Source organism: Bos indicus, chromosome 15 (assembly GCF_029378745.1).
Source record: "Bos indicus isolate NIAB-ARS_2022 breed Sahiwal x Tharparkar chromosome 15, NIAB-ARS_B.indTharparkar_mat_pri_1.0, whole genome shotgun sequence".
Taxonomy (NCBI): domain Eukaryota; kingdom Metazoa; phylum Chordata; class Mammalia; order Artiodactyla; family Bovidae; genus Bos; species Bos indicus.
The window spans coordinates 82,677,456-82,704,925 of NC_091774.1; the positions used below are offsets into that span (position 1 = coordinate 82,677,456).

Sequence of the window (27,470 nt, forward strand, 5' to 3'; positions counted from 1 at the left end):
TTGACTTTATTCTTCTAATTTATTTCTTAATTGGAGGAAAATTGCCTTACAAAGTTGTGTTGGTTTCTGCTATACAATAGCACAAATCAGCCATAATTATACATATATCACCTCCCTCTTTATACATGGGGGTCTTAAAAAGAAAAAAAGTTGAACTCATAGAAGCACAGAATAGCGTGGTGGGTGCCAGGGTTGGAATGTGGAGGAAGCAGGAAGGTGTGCAAGACCCAAAGGGAAGTCCGTGGGTGAGCAGTGAGCAGGGACTCTGGGGTTCTGTTGACCGTTCACCGCTCTCCCACCCCAAACAGCCCACGCTGCTTCCCCGCTGATGAAGATTCATTCTTCCTTCCCGCCCAGCCCTCTGCCTCTCTGGCCACATGTCCAGCCCACCCGGCGCTGTCTCAGGTGGAGGCCCACTTTACAGGGGCTCACAGTTCCACTGGTTCCACCCATGGGGGATGGCGATGTGATGCAGGTTGTGACTGACTTTCTGCACGATTTTGTTGGCTTTGTCCGTGTGGTTATACACGGGGATGCCGAGCTGGTCCAGAGCCCGGGTGTGGACAGCCAGCATGTGGGAGATGAGCCCGTGGCCACGGTACTCGGGCAGCGTGGCCCCCATCCGGATCTCTCCTGTCTGGTCCATCAGGGACCAGGAGGCAGGGGTCCCCTCAGGCCCCAGAAGGCAGAAGGTGGGGAAGGCCCGGATACAGCGCTCGATGAACCTCTGGCTCCTCTCGTTGCCACCAAAATGCCAGAATTTATTCACCAAAGTGGCATGGGTAGGATCCATTGATGAGAGCTTAAACATCTCCTGGTTACTATTGACAAGAAGGAAAAAAACAAAACAAAACTCGTAAGTCACACATACTGAGAAGTATTATACATATTGTTTGCCCCCAAATTGTCTTCAGATGATGCATTTGAGAGTGCAGGGAAAGGCACAGATTCTGCAATAAGGCTACCCAGATTCATAATTCAAAAGCTGTGTGATTTCAAACAGGAAACATGCTGTCTCTCTGCCTCCTTCCTTTATAAAGTGAACCTATCAATCGTACCTTCCTCAAAAACTGATAGAAGAGCAATTACACCATAAGGACCCAGGACTTGTGCCTACCAGCAGTCAGTTCAGTTCAGTCCAGTCGTTCAGTCATGTCCGACTCTTTGTGCCCCTATGAATTGCAGCACACCAGGCTTCTCTGTCCCTCACCAACTCTCGGAGTTCACTCAAACTCACGTTCATCGAGTAGGTGATGCCATCCAAGCATCTCTTCCTCTGTTGTCCCCTTCTCCTCCTGCCTCCAATCCCTCCCAGCATCAGGGTCTTTTCCAATGAGTCAACTCTTCCCTTGAGGTGGCCAAAGAACTGGAGTTTCAGCGTCAGCATCAGTCCTTCCAATGAACACCCAGAACTGATCTCCTTTAGGATGGACTGGTTGGATCTCCTTGCAGTTCAAGGGACTCTCAAGAGTTTTCTCCAACACCACAGTTCAAAAGCATCAATTCTTCAGTGCTCAGCTTTCTTCACAGTTCAACTCTCATATCCATACATGACCACTGGAAAAACCATAGCCTTGACTACACGGACCTTTGCTGGCAAAATAGTGTATCTGCTTTTGAATATACTATCTAGGTTGGTCTTAACTTTCCTTCCAAGGAGTAAGCGTCTTTTCATTTCATGGCTGCAGTCACCATCTGCAGTGACTTTGGAGCCCAGAAAAATAAAGTCTGACACTGTTTCCACTGTTTCCCCATCTATTTGCCATGAAGTGATGGGACCGGATGCCATGATCTTCATTTTCTGAATGTTCAGCTTTAAGCCAACTTTTTCACTTTCCTCTTTCACTTTCATCAAGAGGCTTTTGAAGGCTCTCCACTTTTCTGCCATAAGGGTGGTATCATCTGCGTATCTGAGGTTATTGATATTTCTCCCGGCAATCTTGTTTCTAACTTGTGCTTCTTTCAACCCAGTTTTTCTCATGATGTACTCTGTGTATAAGTTAAATAAGCAGGGTGACAATATACAGCCTTGATGTACTCCTTTTCCTACTTGGAACCAGTCTGTTGTTCCATGTCCAGTTGTAACTGTTGCTTCCTGACCTGCATATAGGTTTCTCAAGAGGCAGGTCAGGTGGTCTGGTATTCCTCTCTCTTTCAAAATTTTCCACAGTTGATTGAGACCCACACAGTCAAAGGCTTTGGCATAGTCAATAAAGCAGAAATAGATGTTTTTCTGGAACTCTCTTGCTTTTTCCATGATCCAACAGATGTGGCAATTTCATCTCTGGTTCCTCTGCCTTTTCTAAAACCAGCTTGAACATTTGGAAGTTCACGGTTCATGTACTGCTGAAGCCTGGCTTGGAGAATTTTGAGCATTACTTTACTAGCGTGTGAGATGAGGGCAATTGTGGGGTAGTTTGAGCATTCTTTGGTATTGCCTTTCTTTGGGATTGGAATGAAAACCGACCTTTTCCAATCCTGTGGCCACTGCTGAGTTTTCCAAATTTGCTGGCATATTGAGTGCAGCACTTTCACAGCATCCTCTTTCAGGATTTGAAATAGCTCAACTGGAATTCCATCACCTCCATGAGCTTTGTTTGTAGTGATGCTTTCTAAGGCCCACTTGACTTCACATTCCAGGATGTCTGGCTCTAGATGAGTGATCACACCATCGTGATTATCTTGGTCGTGAAGATCTTTTTTGTACAGTTCTTCTGTGTATTCTTGCCACCTCTTCTTAATATCTTCTGCTTCCGTTAAGTCCATACCATTTCTCTCCTTTATCAAGCCCAATTTTGCATGAAATGTTCCCTTGGTATGTCTAATTTTTTTTTGAAGAGATCTCTAGTCTTCCCATTCTGTTGTTTTCCTCTTTTTCTTTGTATTGATTGCTGAGGCAGGGTTTCTTATCTCTTCTAGCTATTCTTTGGACTTCTGCATTCAGATACTTATATCTTTCCTTTTCTCCTTTGCCTTTCACTTCTCTTCTTTTCATAGCTATCTGTAAGGCCTCCCCATACAGCCATTTTGCTTTTTTGCATTTCTTTTCCTTAGGGATGGGCTTGATCCCTGTCTCCTGTACAATGTCACGAACCTCCATCCATTGTTCATCAGGCACTCTACCTATCAGATCTAGTCCCTTAAATCTATTTCTCACTTCCACTGTATACTCATAAAGGATTTGATTTAGGTCATACCTGAATGGTCTTGTGGTTTTCCCCACTTTCTTCAATTTCAGTCTGAATTTGGCAATACTGAGTTCATGGTCTGAGCCACAGTCAGCTCCTGGTCTTGTTTTTGCTGACTGTATAGAGCTTCTCCATCCTTGGCTGCAAAGAATACAATCAGTCTGACTTCGGTGTTGACCATCTGGTGATGTCCATGTATAGAGTCTTCTCTTGTGTTGTTGGAAGAGAGTGTTATGACCAGTGCATTCTCTTGGCAAAACTCTATTAGCCTTTGCCCTGCTTCATTCCATCCTCCAAGGCCAAATTTGCCTGTTACTCCAGTCAGAAGTATCTAAAAGTTAAGTACGATTGCTGTCGGCAAAGCAGCGACTCAGCATTTAATGAGGGAATTGATAAGAGTGCATTTTACCCATAAGAAAACTAGGTTAACAGAAAATAGATGAGTGCCCCAAAGCACATGCTAGCAACTGTGGGTAAAGCCAGAGCTTAGGAATCATGGAATCGTAGAATGTTGTTGTCAGAGGGTCCTTGGCCACTATGGGAACTGAAGTCCAGAGAAGGGGTGTGATGTGGAGTGCAGGCAGCCCCAGAAGCACAGAACACTGGGCCTGAAGTCGTCTTCAGGCTGTAAAGGGCTTTGGAAAGGGTCTCGAGATGGGGAACTAGGAGATCTGTACTCAGGCCCATCACACCCTTAACTATCCACATGACCTGAACAAGCTATTTCATCATCCAAGCCTGTTTCTGTCAGGAAAATAGGGATAATGTCTCCAATCTTGTCTACCTCTGAGGTGGACAACAGAATCAAATGAGACTATAGATGTGGAGGCATTTTCAGGTGTTCGTGGGATGTTGCTCAGTCGCTAAGTCATGTCGACCGCCTTAGTGCCTCCATGGACTGTAGCACGCCAGGCTCCTCCGTCCTCCACCGTCTCCTGGAGTTTGCTAAAATTCAAGTCCATTAAGTCAGCGATGCTGTCTAACCATCTCATCCTCTGCCGCCCCTACACCCCTTCATGAATCACAGCCTTGTCATGGCGAAGGGGCTTATGTAACTCAATGAACCTATGAGCCATGCTGTGCAGAACCAGTCAAAATGAACGGGACATGGCGCAGAGTTCTGATATAACATGATCCACTAGAGAAGGAAATGGCAACCCACTCTAGTATTCTTGCCTGGAGAACTCCATGGGCAGTGATGTATGATACTGTGAGTAAAACGTTTCCAGTCATTTTAACACAGAGAGGAGCAGAGGACTGGGCATCTCTGAAGAAATGGCATTTGAGAGAATGAATGACAATAAAGAGGCAAGTATATGAAGATCAGAGGGAAGGACATTGTGGGAAGACAAAGTGGAAATGCAATGGCCCAAAGCCATGTGTGGGTGCATGGGATCAAGTTGTATAAAGAGGGTCAGAGCTGCTGGTGGGAGTGAGGAAGGGCAACAGGATAAAGTCCGAGAGGTGATGAGTTCCAGGTCTTATGGGACCTTGGAAGTTCATAAAGGAGTTTGACTTTGATTTTATTTTCTTGGGCTCCAAAATCACTACAGATGGTAACTGCAGCCACAAAACAAACAAACAAACAACAACAACAACAAAAAAAACCATCTTTCTCATTGGAGGAAAAGCTATGACAAACCTAGACAGCATATTAAAAAACAGAGATACCACTTTCCTCACAAAAGTCTGTCTAGTCAAGGCTATGGTTTTTCCAGTAGTCGTATATGGATGTGAGAGTTGGACTGTAAAGAAAGCTGAGTGCTGAAGAATTGATGCTTTTAAACTGTAGTGTTGGAGAACACTCTTGAGAGTCCCTTGGATTGCAAGGAGATCCAACCAGTCCATCTTAAAGGAAAGCAGTCCTGAATATTCATTGGAAGGACTGATGCTGAAACTCCAATACTTTGGCCACTTAATGTGAGGAGCTGACTCATTGGAAAAGACTCTGATGCTGGGAAAGATTGGGGGCAGGGAGAGAAGGGGACAACTAGGATGAAATGGTTAGATAGCATCACCGGCTCAATGGATATAAGTTTGAGCAAACTCCTGGGCATGGTGAAGGACAGGGAAGCCTGGCGTGCTGTATGTAGTCTGTGGAGTTGCAAAAAGTCAGACACGATTTAGCGGCTGAACAACAACAGCAAGCTGAGAAACCTCAGTGGCTCTTCGGCAGGTGAATGGATGTAATCCACATCACACTCTAAAAGCATCACTCTGGAAATGGATTGCGGGGAGCCAAGAGTGAATATGGGGAGAGAAGTTGGGAGGCTACTGCAATGGTGAAAGAGCATCTTTTTTCAAACTCACATGGCTTTGGGTGCGCCATATCCAACAGGTAAGTTCTTTGTCTCTGGCAGGGAAGGAAGAAGTTTCCTCGCTGTCTCCGGCATCACATAGAGAATGCACTGTGTGTGCTCGACCTTAACAAATTTAGTGGCTGCAAGATTCTGTATCACCTCATTCAGACTGGACTGCGAACCTAGAGAGGGGTAAAGTTAGGGGAGAAGTAACTGCCCTTGTAGATGCTTCTGGAAGGTTCCCAGCAAACTCGTCCAGGATTGAAAGTCAGCAACTTTGTTTCTGGTATTGCAAGCGACCGTGTGACCATGGCCTCATCACTGCCTCAACCTGTTTGCTCTTACCCAATACAGAGATAACACTAGAAATACTGTGGAATCGAGAATACATGGCATTCAAAAAATCGTAGCAAAACTTGGGCTTCCTTGGTTGTCCAGTGGTTAAGAATGCGCCTGCCAATGCAGAGGTCATGGGTTCGGTCCCTGATCCGGGCAGATGCCTTGGAGGGCCTAAGCCTGTGTGGTGCAGCTTCTGAAGCCCGCTTTCTTAGAACTTGTGGTCCACAACAAGAGGACCCACGGCAACGAGAAGCCCACACACCACAACGAAGAGCAGCCCCTACTTGCTGCAACTAGAGAAAGCCTGCGGGCAGCAACAAAGACCCAGCACAGCCCAAGTAAATTAAAAAAAAAAAAATAGTAGCCAACCTTCGACATGCCCTGGTATTGGTCTAATACCGCATTTAATCCTTACATTAACCATATGTATTGCATGCATGCTCAGTCATGTGCAACTCCTTGCAACCACACGGACCACAGCCTGCCAGGCTCCTCTGTTCATGGGATTCTACAGGCAAGATTACTGGAGTGGGTTGCCTCCTCCAGGGGGATCTTCCCAACCCAGGGATCGAACCCACATCTCCTACATCGGCAGGTGGTTTCTCTACCACTGTGCCCCTTGGGAAGCCCAGACGCAAGTTTCAGGTACTGCTATTATCTTCATTGTTTATATGTGAGGGGACTGACAAATAGATATGTTACACTACTTGCTCAAGATCACGAAGCAAATAGTAGGCAGAACAGGGATGTCACCCAAGGGAGTCTGATTCCAACAGTGACAGGTTTTCCTGTGACTGGGGATGTGTCTATGGCACAAGGACTTATCATTCCAATTGTGGCTCAGTGGCAAAGAGCCCACCTGCCAGTGCAGGAGACACAAGAGCCACAGGTTCGATCCCTGGGTCAGGAGGATCCCCTGGAGAAGGAAATACAACCCGCTCCAGTATTCTTGCCTGGAAAATCTCGTGGACAGAGGAGGCTGGCGGGCTGCAGTCCCTGAGGTTGCAGAGTTGGACACAGTTTAGCAACTAAACAACAAACAGCAAGAAGGCCAGAGGGTGAGCTCTGCTCTCACACCCAGCCACCCTAAGGGATCTTCAATATGTCTGCAAAACATCAGGAATCCTCATCTAACAAGAACTAACATTTCTCACATGTTCTTAAAAGAACCCTCTAGTTTGCAATGTTTGAATTCAACTCCACTGAAGAGATGGTGTTAGCTGACTCAGGGTGTCACCATCAAGCTGAGTGTCTGGGGTCTAGTAGGAAATACTGATTGTAGGGGATGTACTCAGGATAAAGTGACACTCCAGGTACAGATATGAGCAGTCCCCTCAGTGGGCAGATCCCAGATCTCTTACGTACTTTGGATCTGCAAATGTTGTTTCCAGTTGATGACATCTGATGTGGCAAGGGACTCTTGACAGTTGTTGAGATCCTTGGAATAGATTTGGTAGGTGTTGGTATAATGATCAAAGTCATCTGCCATCTCCTGTGTGGTTGGGTAATATAAATAAATCAAACTGATCATATGCAGTGATTGGACACTTGTTTGGTATTTCAGTATACAGTGCTATTTGACAAACTAAATATTGCTATTCTTCTTGGTGTGCTATCATCATTTCTGAATCATTTTCACCATACGTCTAAGTCATGGATTTAATGAATAATTCCACTTACAAGTAAGAAAAACTTGATGAAGGTATTTTTCTGCTGCATGACAATTTCAAATCAACCAAACACTTACAGTTTAGAGTGCATTCTTCAGTGATTTTACAATCCTCAGGAGAAAGAATGAAATTTTGTTAAAGACAAGCTTCAGTTGCAAGAGTAAATGTTACTCTGTTTCAAAGAGTCTTAGAACAAATGGATTATGAGGACAATATTGAAATGGACACAGGTAACCTTGCATTAGAATTCTCACATGTGATAAAGCTGTGCAGAATGAAGACCCAGGATGCCTTAAAAATGTAAACTGCAAAGCACTGTTTAAAAAATAATTCATATTTCCAAAAAAGCTAAAACAAAATTTGCTCAAAAATATTGTCTCAACATTAACAAATAAAAGATGATGAGATTATTTTGAAGCTGAAGGAAGAAATCAAAGAACAACTACCCAACAAGGGCAGAATAGCTGGAAATTGTTGCCCAGAAATGCCCTTCCCATTAATACCACGAACAACCTGGTTTTTAAAGATTGTATTAAAAAGTGAATATTATCCCCTTTTTAGATTTCAATAATTAAAGTATCTTTACTTTTGTATTCTGTTTAATTTGGTACTTTAAAAAAAATCACTATACATTTAAATTTTACTTCCAAATAACTCATCAAATGATATTATACAGTTACATATTTTTGATGTGGGAATTTTTATACTTCATTTTCAATATGCTTAGAAGGAAAGTTACGACCAACCTCGATAGCATATTCAAAAGCAGAGACATTACTTTGCCAACAAACGTCCGTCTAGTCAAGGCTATGGTTTTTCCTGTGGTCATGTATGGATGTGAGAGTTGGACTGTGAAGAAGGCTGAGCACCGAAGAATTGATGCTTTTGAACTGTGGTGTTGGAGAAGACTCTTGAGAGTCCCTTGGACTGCAAGGAGATCCAACCAGTCCATTATGAAGGAGATCAGCCCTGGGATTTCTTTGGAAGGAATGATGCTAAAACTGAAACTCCAGTACTTTGGCCACCTCATGCGAAGAGTTGACTCACTGGAAAAGACTCTGATGCTGGGAGGGATTGGGGGCAAGAGGAGAAGGGGACGACAGAGGATGAGATGGCTGGATGGCATCACTGACTCGATGGATGTCAGTCTGAGTGAACTCCAGGAGTTGGTGATGGACAGGGAGGCCTGGCGTGCTGCGATTCACGGGGTCCCAAAGAGTCGGACACGACTGAGCGACTCATCTGATCTGATCTGATAACATATTTATATTTGAAACAGATTAACAACTTAGTCTGAGTGATTTTTAAAAGTCTAGTACTGAAAATATATTCCCAAATACACGCATCATAATCTGTTCTTTTTATTTTCCTAATGTTATCATTGGAGTAGGAAATGGCAACCCACTCCAGCGTTCTTGCCTGGAGAACCCCATGGTCAGAAGAGCCCGGTGGGCTGCTGTCCATGGGGTCGCAGAGAGTCAGACACGACCGAAGCGGCTTCGCACACAATGTTGTCATGTTTACCTTCACACATGTTGGGGTGTTCCTTTCTCTGCTTAGAACGCAACCTCTGTTCTTGTCAACCAGTTAAAAACCTATTACTCTTCAAAATTCCCTTTTGGCAAAACGTCTTCCGTGAAAGCTCTCTGGTCCTTGCCCCACATCCTGACCTCTGTAGCCTAACCGTCTCTTGGCCAGCGCTCCTCCTGTTTCTCCCATATTTACTGTACCTTGTCACACCTCGCTGCATTTGCTTTGCTTGTCTGCTTCCCTCCAGACTCTGAGGCTCTTGAGCACAGGGGTCTGTTCACTGTCACTGCATTTCGCTTCAGTATCCACAGGGTCTCCCACATTGCCAGGCACCTGGTGGGCGCATAGCGAATGCAAACACAGATGCACATTCATTCTGCCCCTGGCCCCTTACCTGCTCCTGAGGGCGGATGACCACGGTCTTAAAATCAGGCCACTTGTCCACCAGGGCCTTTAGATTGAATGGGTTTCCCTGGTTCATGTGGAAGACGGTCCCGTAAACCTGCCGTATCCCGAGAAAGTGAGAGGGTCAGCTTATCAGGAAGCGATGGTGAAGCGCCCTGTTTGATCAGGACAAGGCTTATTTCTGTGAAATTAGATTAAGTACCTAATATGCCTTTATTTTTGTCTTCAGGTTCTACTTTACTACTCCAAATGGAAATAGACTTTGGGGTCAAACTGTGAGAACATTATACTGTGTGCGTGTGTGTTAGTCGCTCAGTCGTGTCCAGCTGTTTTTGACCCCATGGACTGTAGCCCGCCAGGCTCCTCTGTCCATGGGATTCTCCAGGCAAGAATACTGGAGTGGGTTGCCATTTCCTTCTCCAGGGGATCTTCCCAACCCAGGAATAGAACCCAGATCTCTGCCTTGAAGGCAGATTCTTTACTGTCTGAGCCACCAGGGAAGATCAAAAATTTTATTAGTATATTTTAAAATCCAGGTAAATAAAATGAATAAATTAAAATCATCTACTAACACGTTGTAGAATTTAGTGTTATATCTTTCCATTTTATTCCATTTATTTACTCACACACATAGTTTTCAGGGTTCCCTGATGGCTCAGTCAGGGAAACTAAAGAAATTGCCTGCAACGCAAGAGACCCGGGTTCAATCCCTGGGTCAGGAAAATCCCCTGGAGAAGGGTATGGCAACCCACTCCAGTATTCTTGCCTGGAAAATTCCATGGACAGAGAAGCCTGGTGGGCTACAGTCCATGAGGTCACAAAGAGTTGGACACGACTGAGTGACTAACACACACACATACAGTTCTTAAACATGAAATTAATTACCTAATACATATTAACTTAACATCTGTCCCCCTCACATACACATACACACTAGCTTGTTTCCACATCAATAAATAGAAATCTATACAATCATTTTTAATGGCTGCATAACTTGCATTATATGGAAGGACTACTTCAACTTTACTGTCTGACTGCTGGTCATTTCAGCGTTTTCTTATTTTTAATAGTTTATTTTTCAATGAACATTGCTTTTGCATCAATATTTGCAAATATGTCTGATATTACAAATTCTAGAAGGGGAATTTCTGGGTCAAACACCAACTGTTGTTTAAATATTTTATTTTTCTTGCACACATCTCCGAATCACTTTCCATAAAGGTTAAATGAATTCCCCTCGGGAGGAGCCAAGATGGTGGAGGAGTAGGACGGGGAGAACACTTTCTCCCCCACAAATTCATCAAAAGAGCATTTAAACGTCGAGTAAATTCCACAAAACAACTTCTGAATGCCGGCAGAGGACATCAGGCACCCAGAAAAGCAATCCAACTCTTCAAAAGGAGGTAGGAAAAAATATAAAAGACAAAAAAAGAGACAAAAGAGGGAGGGACAGAGTTCCGTCCCGGGAAGGGAGTCTTAAAAAGAGAGAAGTTTCCAAACACCAGGAAACCTTCTCACTGCCGAATCTGTGCCGAGCTTTGGAAGCACAGAGGGCAACATAACAGGAAGAAAAAATAAACAATTAAAACTCGAAGATTGCGAGTCCTACGGTAACTCCCCCAGCGGAGAAGCAGCGCAGACGCCTGCACGCGCCATTAGCAAGCAGGGGCTGGGCAGGGAGGCGCAGCGTGGGCTGCATCGCTTAGAGTAAGAATCTGGCCTGAATACCCTGAGCACTATCTGAGCGAAATAATTTGGGCTAGCAAACCAGACTGTGGGATATCTACCACGCAAAAAGCCAGCCCTAACCTAAGACCTCCAGGCCCGCGCACGGAACAAAGAATTGAACAGAGAGAGCCGGCTGCAGACCTTCCCCCTCTGGTGACAGGCAGCCAGAGCCGGAAGGGGGCAATCGCAGCCCCAGAGAGACATTATCTATAAAACTGTAAGCAGGCTTCTTTGCTAACTAAAACTTTTTGGGGGTCTGGACGGTTAACATCTGCCTGAGAAGGTGTGCCGGTTTTACACCCAGATAACCGAGTGGCGGGGAGGCGATAAATCGCAGCATTGGCGCTCGCCAAACACCTCATCACTTGAGCTGCTCGGACCTGGGAAGAGCACAAAACTCAGGCCCAACTGAGTCTGCGCCTCTGAGGACTACCCGAGTGCCTGAACCTGAGTGGCTTGGACCTGGGAGGTACATGCAACCCAGGGCCAGCCTCGGATTGTTCCCGGCGGAACAACCTAGAGCCCGAGCAGTGTGGGCAGGGAGTCTACACACGCCGTGAGCGGGGGCAGACCCAGTGTGGCTGAGGCACTACGAGCGCACGCCAGTGTTATTTGTTTGCAGCATCCCTCCCTGCCTCCCCACAGCGCGACTGAACAAAGAGAAGAAATACAGCTCCACCCATCAGAACACTGACACAAGCTTCCCTAACCAGGAAACCTTGACAAGCCACCTGTACAAACCCACACACAGCGAGGAAAAGCCACAATAAAGAGAACTCCACAAACTGCCAGAATATAGAAAGGACACCCCAAACTCAGCAATTTAAACAAGATGAAGAGACAGAGGAATAGCCAGCAGATAAAGGAACAGGATAAATGCCCACCAAACCAAACAAAAGAGGAAGAGATAGGGAATCTACCTGATAAAGAATTCCGAATAATGATAGTGAAATTGATCCAAAATCTTGAAATTAAAATGGAATCACAGATAAATAGCTTGGAGACAAGGATTGAGAAGATGCAAGAAAGGTTTAACAAGGACCTAGAAGAAATAAAAAAGAGTCAATATATAATGAATAATGCAATAAATGAAATTAAAAACACTCTGGAGGCAACAAATAGTAGAATAACAGAGGCAGAAGATAGGATTAGTGAATTAGAAGATAGAATGGTAGAAATAAATGAATCAGAGAGGATAAAAGAAAAACGAATTAAAAGAAATGAGGACAATCTCAGAGACCTCCAGGACAATATTAAACGCTACAACATTCGAATCATAGGCGTTCCAGAAGAAGAAGACAAAAAGAAAGACCATGAGAAAATACTTGAGGAGATAATAGTTGAAAACTTCCCTAAACTGGGGAAGGAAATAATCACCCAAGTCCAAGAAACCCAGAGAATCCCAAAGAGGATAAACCCAAGGTGAAACACCCCAAGACACATATTAATCAAATTAACAAAGATCAAACACAAAGAACAAATATTAAAAGCAGCAAGGGAAAAACAACAAATAACACACAAGGGAATTCCCATAAGGATAACAGCTGATCTTTCAATAGAAACTCTTCAAGCCAGGAGGGAATGGCAAGACATACTTAAAATGATGAAAGAAAATAACCTACAGCCCAGATTATTGTACCCAGCAAGGATCTCATTCAAGTATGAAGGAGAAATCAAAAGCTTCTCAGACAAGCAAAAGCTGAGAGAATTCTGCACCACCAAACCAGCTCTCCAACAAATACTAAAGGATATTCTCTAGACAGGAAACACAAAAATGGTGTATAAATTCGAACCCAAAACAATAAAGTAAATGGCAACGGGATCATACTTATCAGTAATTACCTTAAACGTAAATGGGTTGAATGCCCCAACCAAAAGACAAAGACTGGCTGAATGGATACAAAAACAAGACCCCTACATATGTTGTCTACAGGAGACCCACCTCAAAACAGGGGACACATACAGACTGAAAGTGAAGGGCTGGAAAAAGATTTTCCATGCAAATAGGGACCAAAAGAAAGCAGGAGTAGCAATACTCATATCAGATAAAATAGACTTTAAAACAAAGGCTGTGAAAAGAGACAAAGAAGGTCACTACATAATGATCAAAGGATCAATCCAAGAAGAAGATATAACAATTATAAATATATATGCACCCAACACGGGAGCACCGCAGTAGGTAAGACAAATGCTAACAAGTATGAAAGGAGAAATTAACAATAACACAATAATAGTGGGAGACTTTAATACCCCACTTACACCTATGGATAGATCAACTAAACAGAAAATTAACAAGGAAACACAAACGTTAAACGATACAATAGACCAGTTAGACCTAATTGATATCTATAGGACATTTCATCCCCAAACAATGAATTTCACCTTTTTCTCAAGCGCACATGGAACCTTCTCCAGGATAGATCACATCCTGGGCCAGAAAGCTAGCCTTGGTAAATTCAAAAAAATAGAAATCATTCCAAGCATCTTTTCTGACCACAATGCAGTAAGATTAGATCTCAATTACAGGAGAAAAACTATTAAAAATTCCAACATATGGAGGATGAACAACACCCTGCTGAATAACCAACAAATCACAGAAGAAATCAAAAAAGAAATCAAAATTTGCATAGAAACGAATGAAAATGAAAACACAACAACCCAAAACCTGTGGGACACGGTAAAAGCAGTCCTAAGGGGAAAGTTCATAGCAATACAGGCACACCTCAAGAAACAAGAAAAAAGTCAAATAAATAACCTAACTCTACACCTAAAGCAACTAGAAAAGGAAGAAATGAAGAACCCCAGGGTTAGTAGAAGGAAAGAAATCTTAAAAATTAGAGCAGAAATAAATGCAAAAGAAACAAAAGAGACCATAGCAAAAATCAACAAAGCCAAAAGCTGGTTCTTTGAAAGGATAAATAAAATTGATAAACCATTAGCCAGACTCATCAAGAAACAAAGGGAGAAAAATCTAATCAATAAAATTAGAAACGAAAATGGAGAGATCACAACAGACAACACAGAAATACAAAGGATCATAAGAGACTACTATCAACAATTATATGCCAATAAAATGGACAACGTGGAAGAAATGGACAAATTCTTAGAAAAGTACAACTTTCCAAAACTCGACCAGGAAGAAATACAAAATCTTAACAGACCCATCACAAGCACGGAAATTGAAACTGTAATCAAAAATCTTCCAGCAAACAAAAGCCCCGGTCCAGACGGCTTCACAGCTGAATTCTCCCAAAAATTTAGAGAAGAGCTAACACCTATCCTGCTCAAACTCTTCCAGAAAATTGCAGAGGAAGGTAAACTTCCAAACTCATTCTATGAGGCCACCATCACCCTAATACCAAAACCTGACAAAGATCCCACAAAAAAAGAAAACTACAGGCCAATATCACTGATGAATATAGATGCAAAAATCCTAAACAAAATTCTAGCAATCAGAATCCAACAACACATTAAGAAGATCATACACCATGATCAAGTGGGCTTTATCCCAGGGATGCAAGGATTCTTCAATATCCGCAAATCAATCAATGTAATACACCACATTAACAAATTGAAAAACAAAAACGATATGATTATCTCAATAGATGCAGAGAAAGCCTTTGACAAAATTCAACACCCATTTATGATAAAAACTCTCCAGAAAGCAGGAATAGAAGGAACATACCTCAACATAATAAAAGCTATGTATGACAAACCCACAGCAAACATTATCCTCAATGGTGAAAAATTGAAAGCCTTTCCTCTAAAGTCAGGAACAAGACAAGGGTGCCCACTTTCACCATTACTATTCAACATAGTTTTGGAAGTTTTGGCCACAGCAATCAGAGCAGAAAAAGAAATAAAAGGAATCCAAATTGGAAAACAAGAAGTAAAACTCTCACTATTTGCAGATGACATGATCCTCTACATAGAAAACCCTAAAGACTCCACCAGAAAATTACTAGAACTAATCAATGATTATAGTAAAGTTGCAGGATATAAAATCAACACACAGAAATCCCTTGCATTCCTATACACTAATAATGAGAAAACAGAAAGAGAAATTAAGGAAACAATTCCACTCACCATTGCAATGAAAAGAATAAAATACTTAGGAATATATCTACCTAAAGAAACTAAAGACCTATATATAGAAAACTATAAAACACTGGTGAAAGAAATCAAAGAGGACACTAATAGATGGAGAAATATACCATGTTCATGGATTGGAAGAATCAATATAGTGAAAATGAGTATACTACCCAAAGCAATTTATAGATTCAACGCAATCCCTATCAAGCTACCAACAGTATTCTTCACAGAGCTAGAACAAATAATTTCACCATTTGTATGGAAAAACAAAAAACCTCGAATAGCCAAAGTGACCTTGAGAAAGAAAAATGGAACAGGAGGAATCAACCTACCTGACTTCAGGCTCTACTACAAAGCCACAGTTATCAAGACAGTATGGTACTGGCACAAAGACAGAAATATAGATCAATGGAACAAAATAGAAAGCCCAGAGATAAATCCACGCACATATGGACACCTTATCTTTGACAAAGGAGGCAAGAATATACAATGGATTAAAGACAATCTCTTTAACAAGTGGTGCTGGGAAATCTGGTCAACCACTTGTAAAAGAATGAAACTAGACCACTTTCTAACACCATATACAAAAATAAACTCAAAATGGATTAAAGATCTAAACGTAAGACCAGAAACTATAAAACTCCTAGAGGAGAACATAGGCAAAACACTCTCTGACATACATCACAGCAGGATCCTCTATGACCCACCTCCAAGAATATTGGAAATAAAAGCAAAAATAAACAAATGGGACCTAATTAACCTTAAAAGCTTCTGCACATCAAAGGAAACTATTAGCAAGGTGAAAAGACAGCCTTCAGAATGGGAGAAAATAATAGCAAATGAAGCAACCGACAAACAACTAATCTCAAAAATATACAAGCAACTCCTACAGCTCAACTCCAGAAAAATAAATGACCCAATCAAAAAATGGGCCAAAGATCTAAATAGACATTTCTCCAAAGAAGACATACAGATGGCTAACAAACACATGAAAAGATGCTCAACATCACTCATTATCAGAGAAATGCAAATCAAAACCACTATGAGATACCATTTCACACCAGTCAGAATGGCTGCGATCCAAAAGTCTACAAATAATAAATGCTGGAGAGGGTGTGGAGAAAAGGGAACCCTCTTACACTGTTGGTGGGAATGCAAACTAGTACAGCCACTATGGAGAACAGTGTGGAGATTCCTTAAAAAACTGGAAATAGAACTGCCTTATGATCCAGCAATCCCACTGCTGGGCATACACACCGAGGAAACCAGAAGGGAAAGAGACACGTGTACCCCAATGTTCATCGCAGCACTGTTTATAATAGCCAGGACATGGAAGCAACCTAGATGTCCATCAGCAGATGAATGGATAAGAAAGCAGTGGTACATATACACAATGGAGTATTACTCAGCCATTAAAAAGAATACATTTGAATCAGTTCTAATGAGGTGGATGAAACTGGAGCCTATTATACAGAGTGAAGTAAGCCAGAAGGAAAAACACCAATACAGTATACTAACGCATATATATGGAATTTAGAAAGATGGTAACGATAACCCTGTATACGAGACAGCAAAAGAGACACTGATGTATAGAACAGGCTTATGGACTCTGTGGGAGAGGGAGAGGGTGGGAAGATTTGGGAGAATGGCATTGAAACATGTGAAAAGTCATGTATGAAACGAGATGCCAATCCAGGTTCAATGCAAAAAAAAAAAAAAAATTAAAATACATTACTTACAGGAATTTCAGTAGAAGAAAAATAAGTGATTAAAAAATATCTATATCAGTTTTCAGAACTTGGAGAACACCGAGCAGCCAACTCACCACCAGGAACATGGAAATGAAAAACATGATTCTCTCCTTGTGGTTCAACTGTAGGATAAACTCAAAGGTCTGGACATTACCTAAAATAACAGAACTTTCCAGATGGGAGGACTTGAGTGTTTCCCAATGAGATGCCTCCAAATGGTGTCTGGAGACCTGAAAGCCTGGAATTGGGGGCTAGAGGAACATTGTTAGTGCCTGCTGAAGCACTATCCACAAAAAACCCCTCAGCAGCCTGTAAGTTCCTTGGTCCCAGCCATTTGATTTGTAGGTTTGATCCCCTTTCTCGATTCTGTACTCCAAAAGCCCCCTTCTGATTCAGATTTGTTTTTCCACTTTAGGACTACCTCTAGAAAAAAGAGTACACTGGTTCTATAAGTACAACTGTTTCAGTGCATGTGGAAATTAAATTTCACTTAATAATTGAAAATAAATAAATAAATAAATGAATTCCCCTCTATGTAAAAAGTAGAGACAAAGCATGGTGTTAACAACACAAGCTTTGGTGGCCAAGGTCCAAGGGCAACACTTATTGGGCAATTTTTTTAATCTTTGCAACCACCTGTTCAAACATTGGTTCCCTCAAAACATTGAAGAGGCTGAGAAAGAGATTGTCCAAACTGGAATGAGCCACGTGGTTGTGGGGAGAGGAAAAACAGCAATCCATACAAGGGTGGACCTTAGGACCTAGATGCATTGAAACAAGACGCCTTAGCAGAAGGCATGGAAGAATGCCAAAGACCAGGGCCAAGGAAATGGTGACTATTTCAGTGACAAAGGACCACCTCTCACCCCGTGCTTCCCTACTCTTGCCATGAAATGTTAATGTCAGACTAAGGCAAAAGAGGAAGAGGCAAACTTTGACTTTGTTTTCCAAACTTTGACTTTACTGAGTTTTTATAAATTAAATTTCTGCCATTAGCAGATGCTCAACATAGAAATTAAATGCAGTTTTAAGGAAAATAAAATACATGCTTTTCCACATGGCGTTTGGAACCAGTGGCATTTATATACACATTTCTGTGCTCGTGATAGTGTCATTTAACCGGAACATGGTGACTCAGGCAGCCACTGCAAAGGGAAGGGACTGAGGCTCACAGGTGAGCTACACCCACTTAGTTCCCTCTGCTTGGGAGATAGGTGGGCAGTCCTTCAGGCTGCAATGCTCAGATTTTTCTCTCACCTGAGACTTATTAGCAACTAGTCAATGAGTTTTAGGTCATACATTTGTAACAAGGATAAATTTTACAGATAACCTAGATTTCTGCTTATGGGGAAAAAGCTATGTCATCAAAGAATCAGGTGAGTAGAGAGGAAAAGAACCTCATTAAAACTGAGGATCTCATATTGAGAGTCACTTTGCCTTACAGTAGAGTTGGGCTAAGACTAGTCGTGCCAAGAATTTTCTCCAAAAACTTTGAGATCCACTTAACACAAAAAGTAAAGAACAATTCAAACCCCAGACATAGAGCATAAAAGAAAACAATTTAACTTGAAAAATTTTCCAAGTAGACTTGGAAAAATTTTCCAGTAAAGACAAAAATTATTCAGGCACCTAACTGATTTAGTTCCTTCTCCTCCTCCTCCTGAAAAAATACTTTTGAGGTTATACTGAATACATGGTGTAGTTCCTGATATTTGGCAAGTGTTATGGCACCCTACTCCAGTACTCTTGCCTGGAAAATCCCATGGACGGAGGAGCCTGGTCGGCTGCAGTCCATGGGGTCACTAAAAGTCGGACACGACTGAGTGACTTCACTTTCACTTTTCACTTTCATGCATTGGAGAAGGAAATGGCAACCCACTCCAGTGTTCTTGCCTGGAGAATCCAAGAGACTGGGGAGCCTGGTGGGCTGCCATCTATGGGGTCGCACAGAGTCGGACACGACTGAAGCGACTTGCAACAGCAGCAGCGGCAGCAAGAAATATTGGCTATTAATTTTATCATAACTTAGTTAACCCTCCAAACATCTCTGCAAGGTAATGATAACCCTACTTAGGGCTTCCCTGGTGTTTCAACTGATGAAATATCTGCCTGCAAAGTGGGAGACCTGCATTTGATCCCTGGGTTGGGAAGATTCCTTGGAGAAGGGAATGGCAACCCATTCCAGTATTCTTGCCTGCAGAATCCCATGGACTGCAGGGGCTGGCAGGCTACAGTCCATGGTCTCAAAGAGTCAGATACAGCTGAGCGACTCACACACACACAACCCTGTTCAAGGTTGAGGAGTGTCTGCCAAGAGTATTTACTTTCTGGTTTTACTCATTTTACATGCAAGAGCACTGAGATTTTTGCAGTGTTACCCAGAAAACAATGAATTTGTGGGATCAAAGCCGTCTGACTCCTGACCTTGTTCCTCTCAAGAGCTCCCTGCCCTACCCCTCAGTGTAGCGTGCCTCTGGCTACACTAAGCGCCCGTGGCCCAGCCTACACACGACCCCTAAACAAGGTGTCAGGGCACCAAGGAGAAGACGCGTTCGGCGCTTTGCCACCCCGTGGACTATAGAGTTCATGGGATTCTCCAGGCCAGAATACTGGAGTGAGTAGCCGTTCCCTTCTCCAGGGGATTGTCCCAACCCAGGCATGGAACCCAGGTCTCCTGCACTGCAGGCGGATTCTTTACCAGCTGGGCCACAAGGGAAGCTCCCCCCAAACCCCCGGCCAAAAAAGGATATAATATGATGCTATTCCTTTCAGGTTTCCCATCAGCATGATCAGTATAATTAACTCTACTAAATTCTACATCATATTCATGCTGCCCTGAGAAGTCTGGAGCTGTGATTCATCACTGAAAGGAAAAGCGTTTATTTTCCAGACAAGCCCTGTATGCTAACAGAGTTTATACTTAAGGGTTTTTGTTGTTGTTGTCTATTGTTTTTGTCTATCTTATAAATTGTATTGATTTTTAATTCCAATTGTCCATTGCGAGTACACAGAAAACCAATTTTTGTGTTTTGTGTATTCACCCTAAGGCCTTTGCTAAACCTAGTTGTACATCTAGGAGCTTTGGGATTTTGGTAGATTCCTTAAGATTTTTCTCATTAGACAATTATACCATCTGTGAATAAACACTGTTTTATTTTTTTCCAATATGTATTTCTCTTTTTCTTGTCTTATTGTGCTGATTAGGATATCTAGTACCATTCCCACCGGGAGTGCTGGGAATGAATATCTTTCCCTTGCTACTGACCTTAGCAAGAATACTAAATCTTTCACTATTTAGATTAATCTTAGGCATAGATTTTTCCAGTACACGTTTTATCAGGTTGAAGAAATTCCTTCCTATTTCGAGTTTGCTGAGAGTTTTATTTTTATCAGAAATATTACATTCTGTCAAACATTTTTCTGCATCTACTGAGAGAAGATCTATGGCTTTTCTCCAGTCTGTTGGTAACAGTGAATTGAACTGATTGATTTCTGAATGTTGAATCTGCCTTGCCTTTCCAAGATGAACTTCCCTTGGGTATGATGTATTATCCTTTTGATATGTTGATGGATTTGACTTGATATTATTTTGTTAATGGATATCTCTGTTCACAAAGAGTATTGTTCTGTAGTTCTCGTTTTGGTGTCAGGGTAATTCTGGACTCATAAAATGATTTGGGAAGTGTTTTCTCCTCTGCTCTATTCTGCAAGGGTTTTTGTGGAAGTGATATTTTTTCCTTACGTGTGTGGTAGAAATTGCCACTGACAATATCTGAGCGTGGAATTTTCTTTGTTGGAAGGTTTTAAACTACAAAGTCAATTTCTCCAATGGATAGAGGGCAATTCAGGTTGCATATTTCTTCTTCAGTGACCTTTGGTAATTCATGCTTTTCACAGAATATACAAAGTGAAATGTATGGACTTAGTATTGAAAATCATTCTCACTGGAAGTGCCAAGTCTTAACGACTGGGCTGCCAGAGAAGTCCCTAGACTGTTATTCTTTTTCAGTATAAGCACTTAATGCTATCTGTTTCTCGGTTATCAACTGCTTTAGTTGCATCCCAAAGCTTTTCATACCTTGTATTGTTATTTTCATTCAACTAAAATGTTTTCTAATTTTCCTTGTAAGTTTAAACATGACTTATTTAGAAGTGTGTTGTATACTTTTAGAAATTCAGGTATTTTCCATATATCTTTCAGGGCTTTATTTTTTTAGTTTAATTCTATATTGCTCAAGAACGTACTTGCTGTACTTCAATTCTTCTAAAATTTTAAAAAATATGGTCTATTTTGCTAAACATTCCATGTGCACTTGAAAACAGCATGTACCCTGCCATGGTTGTGGGAAGTATTCTATAAATGTCAGTTTCTTCAAGTTGGCTCGTAGTATTTCATATACAATAAGTTCACATATGTATTTATAGGTTTTCTGCTTATTCTACAAATCACTGAGCGAGAAGTGCTGAGCTCTTCACGCCTGTGTCCTTCCAGATTTCTTCTCTCAGTTTTCTCAGTTTCTGTCTCGTGTCCTTTGAGCCTCTGTTGCCAGGCGTATGCATTTCAGGTTTTCTTACATCTTCTCTGTGAATTGATTCCTTTATCATAATAGTGGCAGTCTTTATCTCTAGTAATAGCCTACTCCCTTTGTAATATATATTATTGTAAGAAAAATACTTCCACTTCTCTACGGTACAAGATCATTCGTTAAACACAATTTCTGTCTCATTCAAAGTTAAACATAATCCTTGGGGTTTGACGAAAAACAGAATTTGACCAATTATTAATTACAAAGAAGAACCATAATGGATAACTTTTCACCAGGCACTTGATTCTTTGCTAAGAATAAACATTGACTTTGCCAATTCTGGAAAAAAAAAAAAAAACAAACTTCCAGAGTTACATAACATGAGCTGAAGGGCACGAGGGAAAGCTTTGGTGTCATCACACAACAAAGATCACAATGGGTTCAAATCATAGCCCTGCCACTCACCACCGGCATGATCTTGGTCAAGTCATATGACTGAGCCTGCCTTTCTCCTTTGGTTCTACAGACATGACATAGCTGCCTTGCAGATAGGTGAGGTAAACCAAACGAGCAGCCAGGTGGGTGAGCTTGGCACAGAGTAGTGCTCAGGGATTCCTTGTTCTCTTTCCCACCTTCCCTCAAGCTGTCCCTAGCCCTTTCCCCCTTAAGAAGGCTCCACTCTCACCTTTAAGGACTCGGGGAGACTCTTCCTCAAGGATTTCTCTAACATCTGCAGCAGTTGTGGGCCTTGTAAATGGAACATCTCGGCAGGTCCCTTAACCTAAGAGAGGATCGACAGACAAGGAATGAGAAGTGCTGGAAGACACACAAAGATGCCCAAGTCCCTGTTTCCTGGGAAACAGCAATGGTTAAAAAGCAAAACAGAACAAAAAACCTGCCACTCCCTTCGTGTTTCTGAGTGTCTTCCTGCAAGGAACTGCCCTTCTCCCATTGGGCTTAAGACTCACCGTGACCCTCACGTTGTCTGTGACAAGGCCAGGTACTAATCCTTCAAACTCCCCATCTTCAACAGCTCATAGAAGTCAACATAAAAAAAACTTCAAACAAACAAAAAGCCAAACAATTCCATTAAAAGGGCAAAGAACTGGATTCTTTCTGTTTACTCTCCCTTCCTACATGGTTAGGTGGATGGTTTATCCTGGCTTAACAATCACAACAAAGTGTTCTAACAGCTTAACAAAGATTAAAGCTTGACAAAACGTTAATCCGTCTTCTCTCCTGCACCCAGTCCTCTGGCTGTGATCCACCCTCAGCCCAAGCCAACACTGGCATTCAGAATGATCCTCCATGAAACTTTGCTGACTCCTTTCCATGAAACAACCCCTTTCTGCCTGACCTTTCAGATGTTTGTAGATCTTACCATCTGAGAGTTCTTCTGTTGAAATAATACCCTCTTCCTATTTCAGCACTCCTTTTCCCTCTTGAAATAATCCTTTCAAATAAAGTCTCTCCTTACCAAAGTCTGGCTTTGATTTTTTATTTAATGGTATTTTGGTATAGTTTCATTATAATTTAAATAGACTTTTGTGACTAGACTGGAAACCTAAGTATTGCTTTATTTATCTATAAGTCATTCACTTATTCAATCACTCAATAAGTGTTAATATTTATTGAGAACTTAATCTATTCAACAAATGAGGTGTCACCTCCGCTAGGCTGAACTACATTTCCCAGAATTCCCTTCCCTTTATGTTTCCACTTAGGGTGGACCACAGAGATTCTCTGGTAGCTCAGCTGATAAAGAATCCGTCTGCAATGCAGGAGACTCCAGTTTGATTCCTGGGTTGGGAAGATTCCCTGGAGAAGGGATAGACTACCCACTCTAGTATTCTTGGGCATCCCTGGTGGCTCAGTTGGTAACAAATCCACCTGCAATGCAGGAGACCTGGGTTGGATCCCTGGGTTGGGAAGATCCTCTGGAGGAAGGCATGGCAGCCCACTCCAGTATTCTTGCCTGGGGAATCCCCATAGACAGAGGTGCCTGGCAGGCTACAGTCCATGGGTCACAAAGACTTGGACACGACTGAGCGACTAAGCACAGCACAGCACGGAGAGATTCCTATGGAAAACCTGGTTGCTGTTGTTCAGTTGCTCAGTTGTGTCCGACTCTTTGTGACCCAATGGACTGCAGCACGCCGGGCTTCCCTGTCCCTCACTATCTCCTGGAGTTTGCTCAAACTCAAGTCCATTGAATCCGTGATGCCATCCAACCAGCTCATCCTCTGTTGCCTCCTTCTCCTCCTGCCCTCAATATTTCCCAGTGGAAAACCTGGAGAGCAAAATTAAAGCAGCGGGCATTTTGCAGCTAACCTCAGGGATTCCCAGGTGGCTCAGTGATAAAGAATCCACCTGTTAATGCAGGAGACTCAGGAGATGTTGGTTCGATCCCTGGGTCAGGAAGATCACTTGGAGGAAGAAATAGCAACCACTCCAGTATTTCTGCAGGAAAACCCCATGGACAGAGGAGCCTGGCAGGTTGCACAAAGTTGGATGTGGCACAGTAACTCAAAATATAAGGTAGTAGCTGGGCTGGAAGTGCTTCTCTGTCCCCTGCGTCTACCTTCAGCCTGTCTGTCACCTGGGACAGGGGAATATTAACCCCTTAATGGTTTGCAAATGTTTTCTCCTATTCCATAGATTGTTCATTTTGTTGATTCTTTTGCTGTGCAGAAATTTTTAGTTTGATATAGCCCCACGTGTTTATTCTCTGCTTTCAATACTTGAGCTTTTGTTGTCATAACCAAAAAAATCATTGCCAAGACCACGGTCAAGTTTCCCACCCACCCACACCATGTTTTCTTCTTGGAGTTTTATGATTTCAGGTCTTAGTACATTTAAGCCTTTAATCCAGTCTAGGTTAATTTTTTGAAGTGGTCTTTGTATCTTGATTGTAGCTGCTGTGGGCAGTCACTGAGGCTGGTAGGAATCACTTAAGTCCTGTAAATATATATTTTCTTTACTACAAGGTGAAGTCTGCTAGTCTCCTCTGTTGTCCTTCTTTTCCACACAAGACCACAGAATATTTCTTTAACTCAGTATCTGATTTAACAAGTCTGGACTGTCTTCATTTTATTTAGGCCCTAATTCCAGAAGACCTTCAAAATCCAGCTTTTGTTCCCATTCCAAAGTCTTACTCAAATTTCCCTTTTCTCTCTATTGACTCCCTTTAGTTCCTCAATCCCAAAGGAACAGATCACTCTTTTTTTCTGTACCCCCCAAAGATTATGTACACATTTCAATCAAAACTTGTTACAGCCCTCTAGGTTATCAGTCCTCTGGGCAGGATCTTAAATAATTTATTCTATTATTCTCAATGTTTATTACACTGTCGTGCACACAGTAAGAACTCAATGTTTATTGATTTAATGTATGACATGCTTGCATAAACACAATCATCTCTTTAATCACTCTGCTTACCAAGGGAAAAGACTCATTCTTTCATTCAACAGGTGTCAGTAGAAGAACCAACTACATTCTGGGCTTGGGCATTCCTACCAGATGTTTCTTTGGAAAAAAGGCTCAGACCAGAATAGAAGTACCTGTGCCATATCTTGGAAAATATGAAGACAGTAGAACTGTATCATTTCTAAACATTAATCAGACATTGCATGTGTGCTGAGTTGCTTCAGTTGTGTCCGACTCTTGCAACCCTTATGGACTGTAGCCCTCCAGGCTCCTCTGTCCATGGGATTCTCTAAGCAAGAATACTGGAGTGGGTTGCCATGCCCTCCCCCAGGGGATCTTCCTGATCCAGGGATTGAACTCCTGTCTCTTATGTCTCCTGCATTAGCAAGAGGGCTCTTTACCATTCGTGCCACCTGGGAAGCCCATTCACACATTAGCTAGGAATATTTCACAAAAAGACTGCACGAGAATAAGAAAAGTTGAATTTGATGCCGGATTACTGGGATAGAATACTAAAGTTCTGACAAGTACATTTGGGAAAACTTTTTGCACTCGCATATATGCACACACACACACACAAAATGAACACAAATGTGATGTTCAATAAATGCAGTTGACTAAAACTGAGGAGATTCGTTTTAGGGGGGTGCCAGCCTTGATAACAGCCAAAGTCCTGGGAAGCACAGTTTGAAACCTTTGGCAAATCCATTCCAGTACTGGGAATTTATCCAAAGAAGACAGTTCAAATGAGGAAAAATACTCTGAAAAAGTTTGAAAGCAATACAATATTAACTCACAGGCATGTACAGGACACAATCTCAGTGTCCTGTTATACATACAATTCATGTAAATATGATCTATCGTTCTTTTACTACTCTAAAACCCATTTTCACATGAAGGTTATATGTTGCCATGTGAGAAAGTCTTCAAGATGAACATGAAAAGAGGGACATGACACTGCAAAAATAACTAGAGGCCTTTTTGTGTGCATATTCACATAAATCACAGACGATAAAAATTTAGAAGGAAACACCAAATTATATAGGAGCATTATAACTGAGATTTTAAAAATTACATTTCTTTTTTATGGTTTTAAATTAATATTAATCTCATCTGGATTGTAGTCTGTTGACTACAGTCTACTTCGTCTTTTGGAAACTTTAAGAAGGGCACTTAATTTCCCTGGCCATCATTTATCCAAGGGGAGGGGGGGAATCTGACTACCATATAACGTTTCTAGGGAATTGAATGAGATCGTGTTTGCATGGTATGTCTACAAACTGTTCCATAAATATCACCCAAACCCACATACTTCTTCCCAGAAGCTGTTACTTTTTCTGACACGCCAGCTGTTAACAAGAAGTTTCCAAATCACGCCACATTTACGTACCAATTCAGAACAAAAGCCTGTCCTTATCCAGGGAAAAGTTCTTACAGAATCAGGACACTGCTCCGTACATGGTACATGCCTGATACAGATTTCTCAAAGGGAACCACTTCCTTTTCACCTGATATAACTCTCAGCACTCAGAAATTCTTATCCACATCCAACGTTTTGATTCATCCGCTTCAGTGAGGAGACAGGGGCCAGGCGTCTCAGAGCAGTGATCCTCCTTGGCTTTCACCTGTAACAATGTCTTCCCACTCAGTCTCTGTGGAGATCCCCGCCAGAAACAAGAGGCAGAAGATCATTCCAGAAGATGACACGTATCTTCTGGCTACTGTGGTCTTGAAAAGTGTGCTTATTGGTCTGATCCCCAACCTGCTGAGCTGAGAGTCTTAACTGAACCCACACACCAAGCTGCGCTTCGGTGGCTGGGTGTGGGGAGTCCCTCCTCCCAGGTCCCGTGTTTGGCAGAGTGCCCCCCTGAGGCTCGTTTTTTTCCAGAGGTCTGAGCTGCTTTCTGATCCCACAGGTCCTTCCAATCCACCCAGTCCTCAGCAACTCTGAACTGTGAGATCCTGGAGGCAGGATCTCTACAGGCAATGCCTGCTGCGCTCTCTCCATTTTCATGAATACCTGCAGCAAAGCAAGAGAGGGCGACTGTTTGAACAGAGATGTAGAGAATCAGAGCTCTTTTGTTAACCATAAGAAATTACGAACTTGGAAAGACTTAAAGGGCCTAGAAAGTACCCCACCCCCCACCCTCACCTTTAGGATAAGTTCGGTTAACCTCAAATGGAAGAAACAGAAGGAGAACCACTCCCCAGACATATCATAATTAAACGATTAAAAATCCCAGATAGACAGATAACCTTAAAGGAAGCCACAGGAAAAGCACGTGTGACATGTAAGGGAACAGAGGTGCACACAGTGGCTGGCTTTCAGAAGGTGCGTGAGGTCGGGAAGACAGTGGTGTCAGTGAGTCCAGTCTTACACTGCTTGCAGCTCGGTAGTCTAGTAAATCAAGAGACGACAGTCCTGGCAAGGAACGGTGACTATTCAAACGCCAGCAGGCCAAAACGACAGCTGGCTTGCGTCCCAGAGAACCGTCTTGGCTGACCTAGAACTCAG

At 42.3% G+C, this 27,470-nt stretch overlaps 1 protein-coding gene across 5 annotated transcripts; it reads right to left on the reverse strand.

The window, feature by feature from the left end:
- On the reverse strand, window positions 1–26,958 carry LOC109569853 (glycine N-phenylacetyltransferase). Of its 5 annotated transcripts, XM_070804326.1 has the most exons (8): window positions 26,346–26,957; window positions 22,498–22,562; window positions 22,215–22,310; window positions 9,422–9,529; window positions 7,193–7,319; window positions 5,499–5,670; window positions 3,198–3,329; window positions 1–821 (listed from the first exon to the last, which is right to left on the reverse strand). In XM_070804326.1, exons 3-8 carry the CDS (start codon window positions 22,290–22,292, stop codon window positions 419–421), a joined length of 1,020 nt encoding a protein of 339 aa, XP_070660427.1. In that variant the 5' UTR covers window positions 22,293–22,310; window positions 22,498–22,562; window positions 26,346–26,957; the 3' UTR covers window positions 1–418. The 5 variants fall into 5 exon arrangements, with proteins under 5 accessions (XP_070660427.1, XP_070660426.1, XP_070660428.1 ...); XM_070804325.1 differs by lacking the exon at window positions 22,498–22,562 and having other exon boundaries at window positions 26,346–26,958; XM_070804327.1 differs by lacking the exon at window positions 22,498–22,562 and having other exon boundaries at window positions 26,464–26,956.
- Window positions 26,959–27,470: the final 512 nt, after the last annotated feature.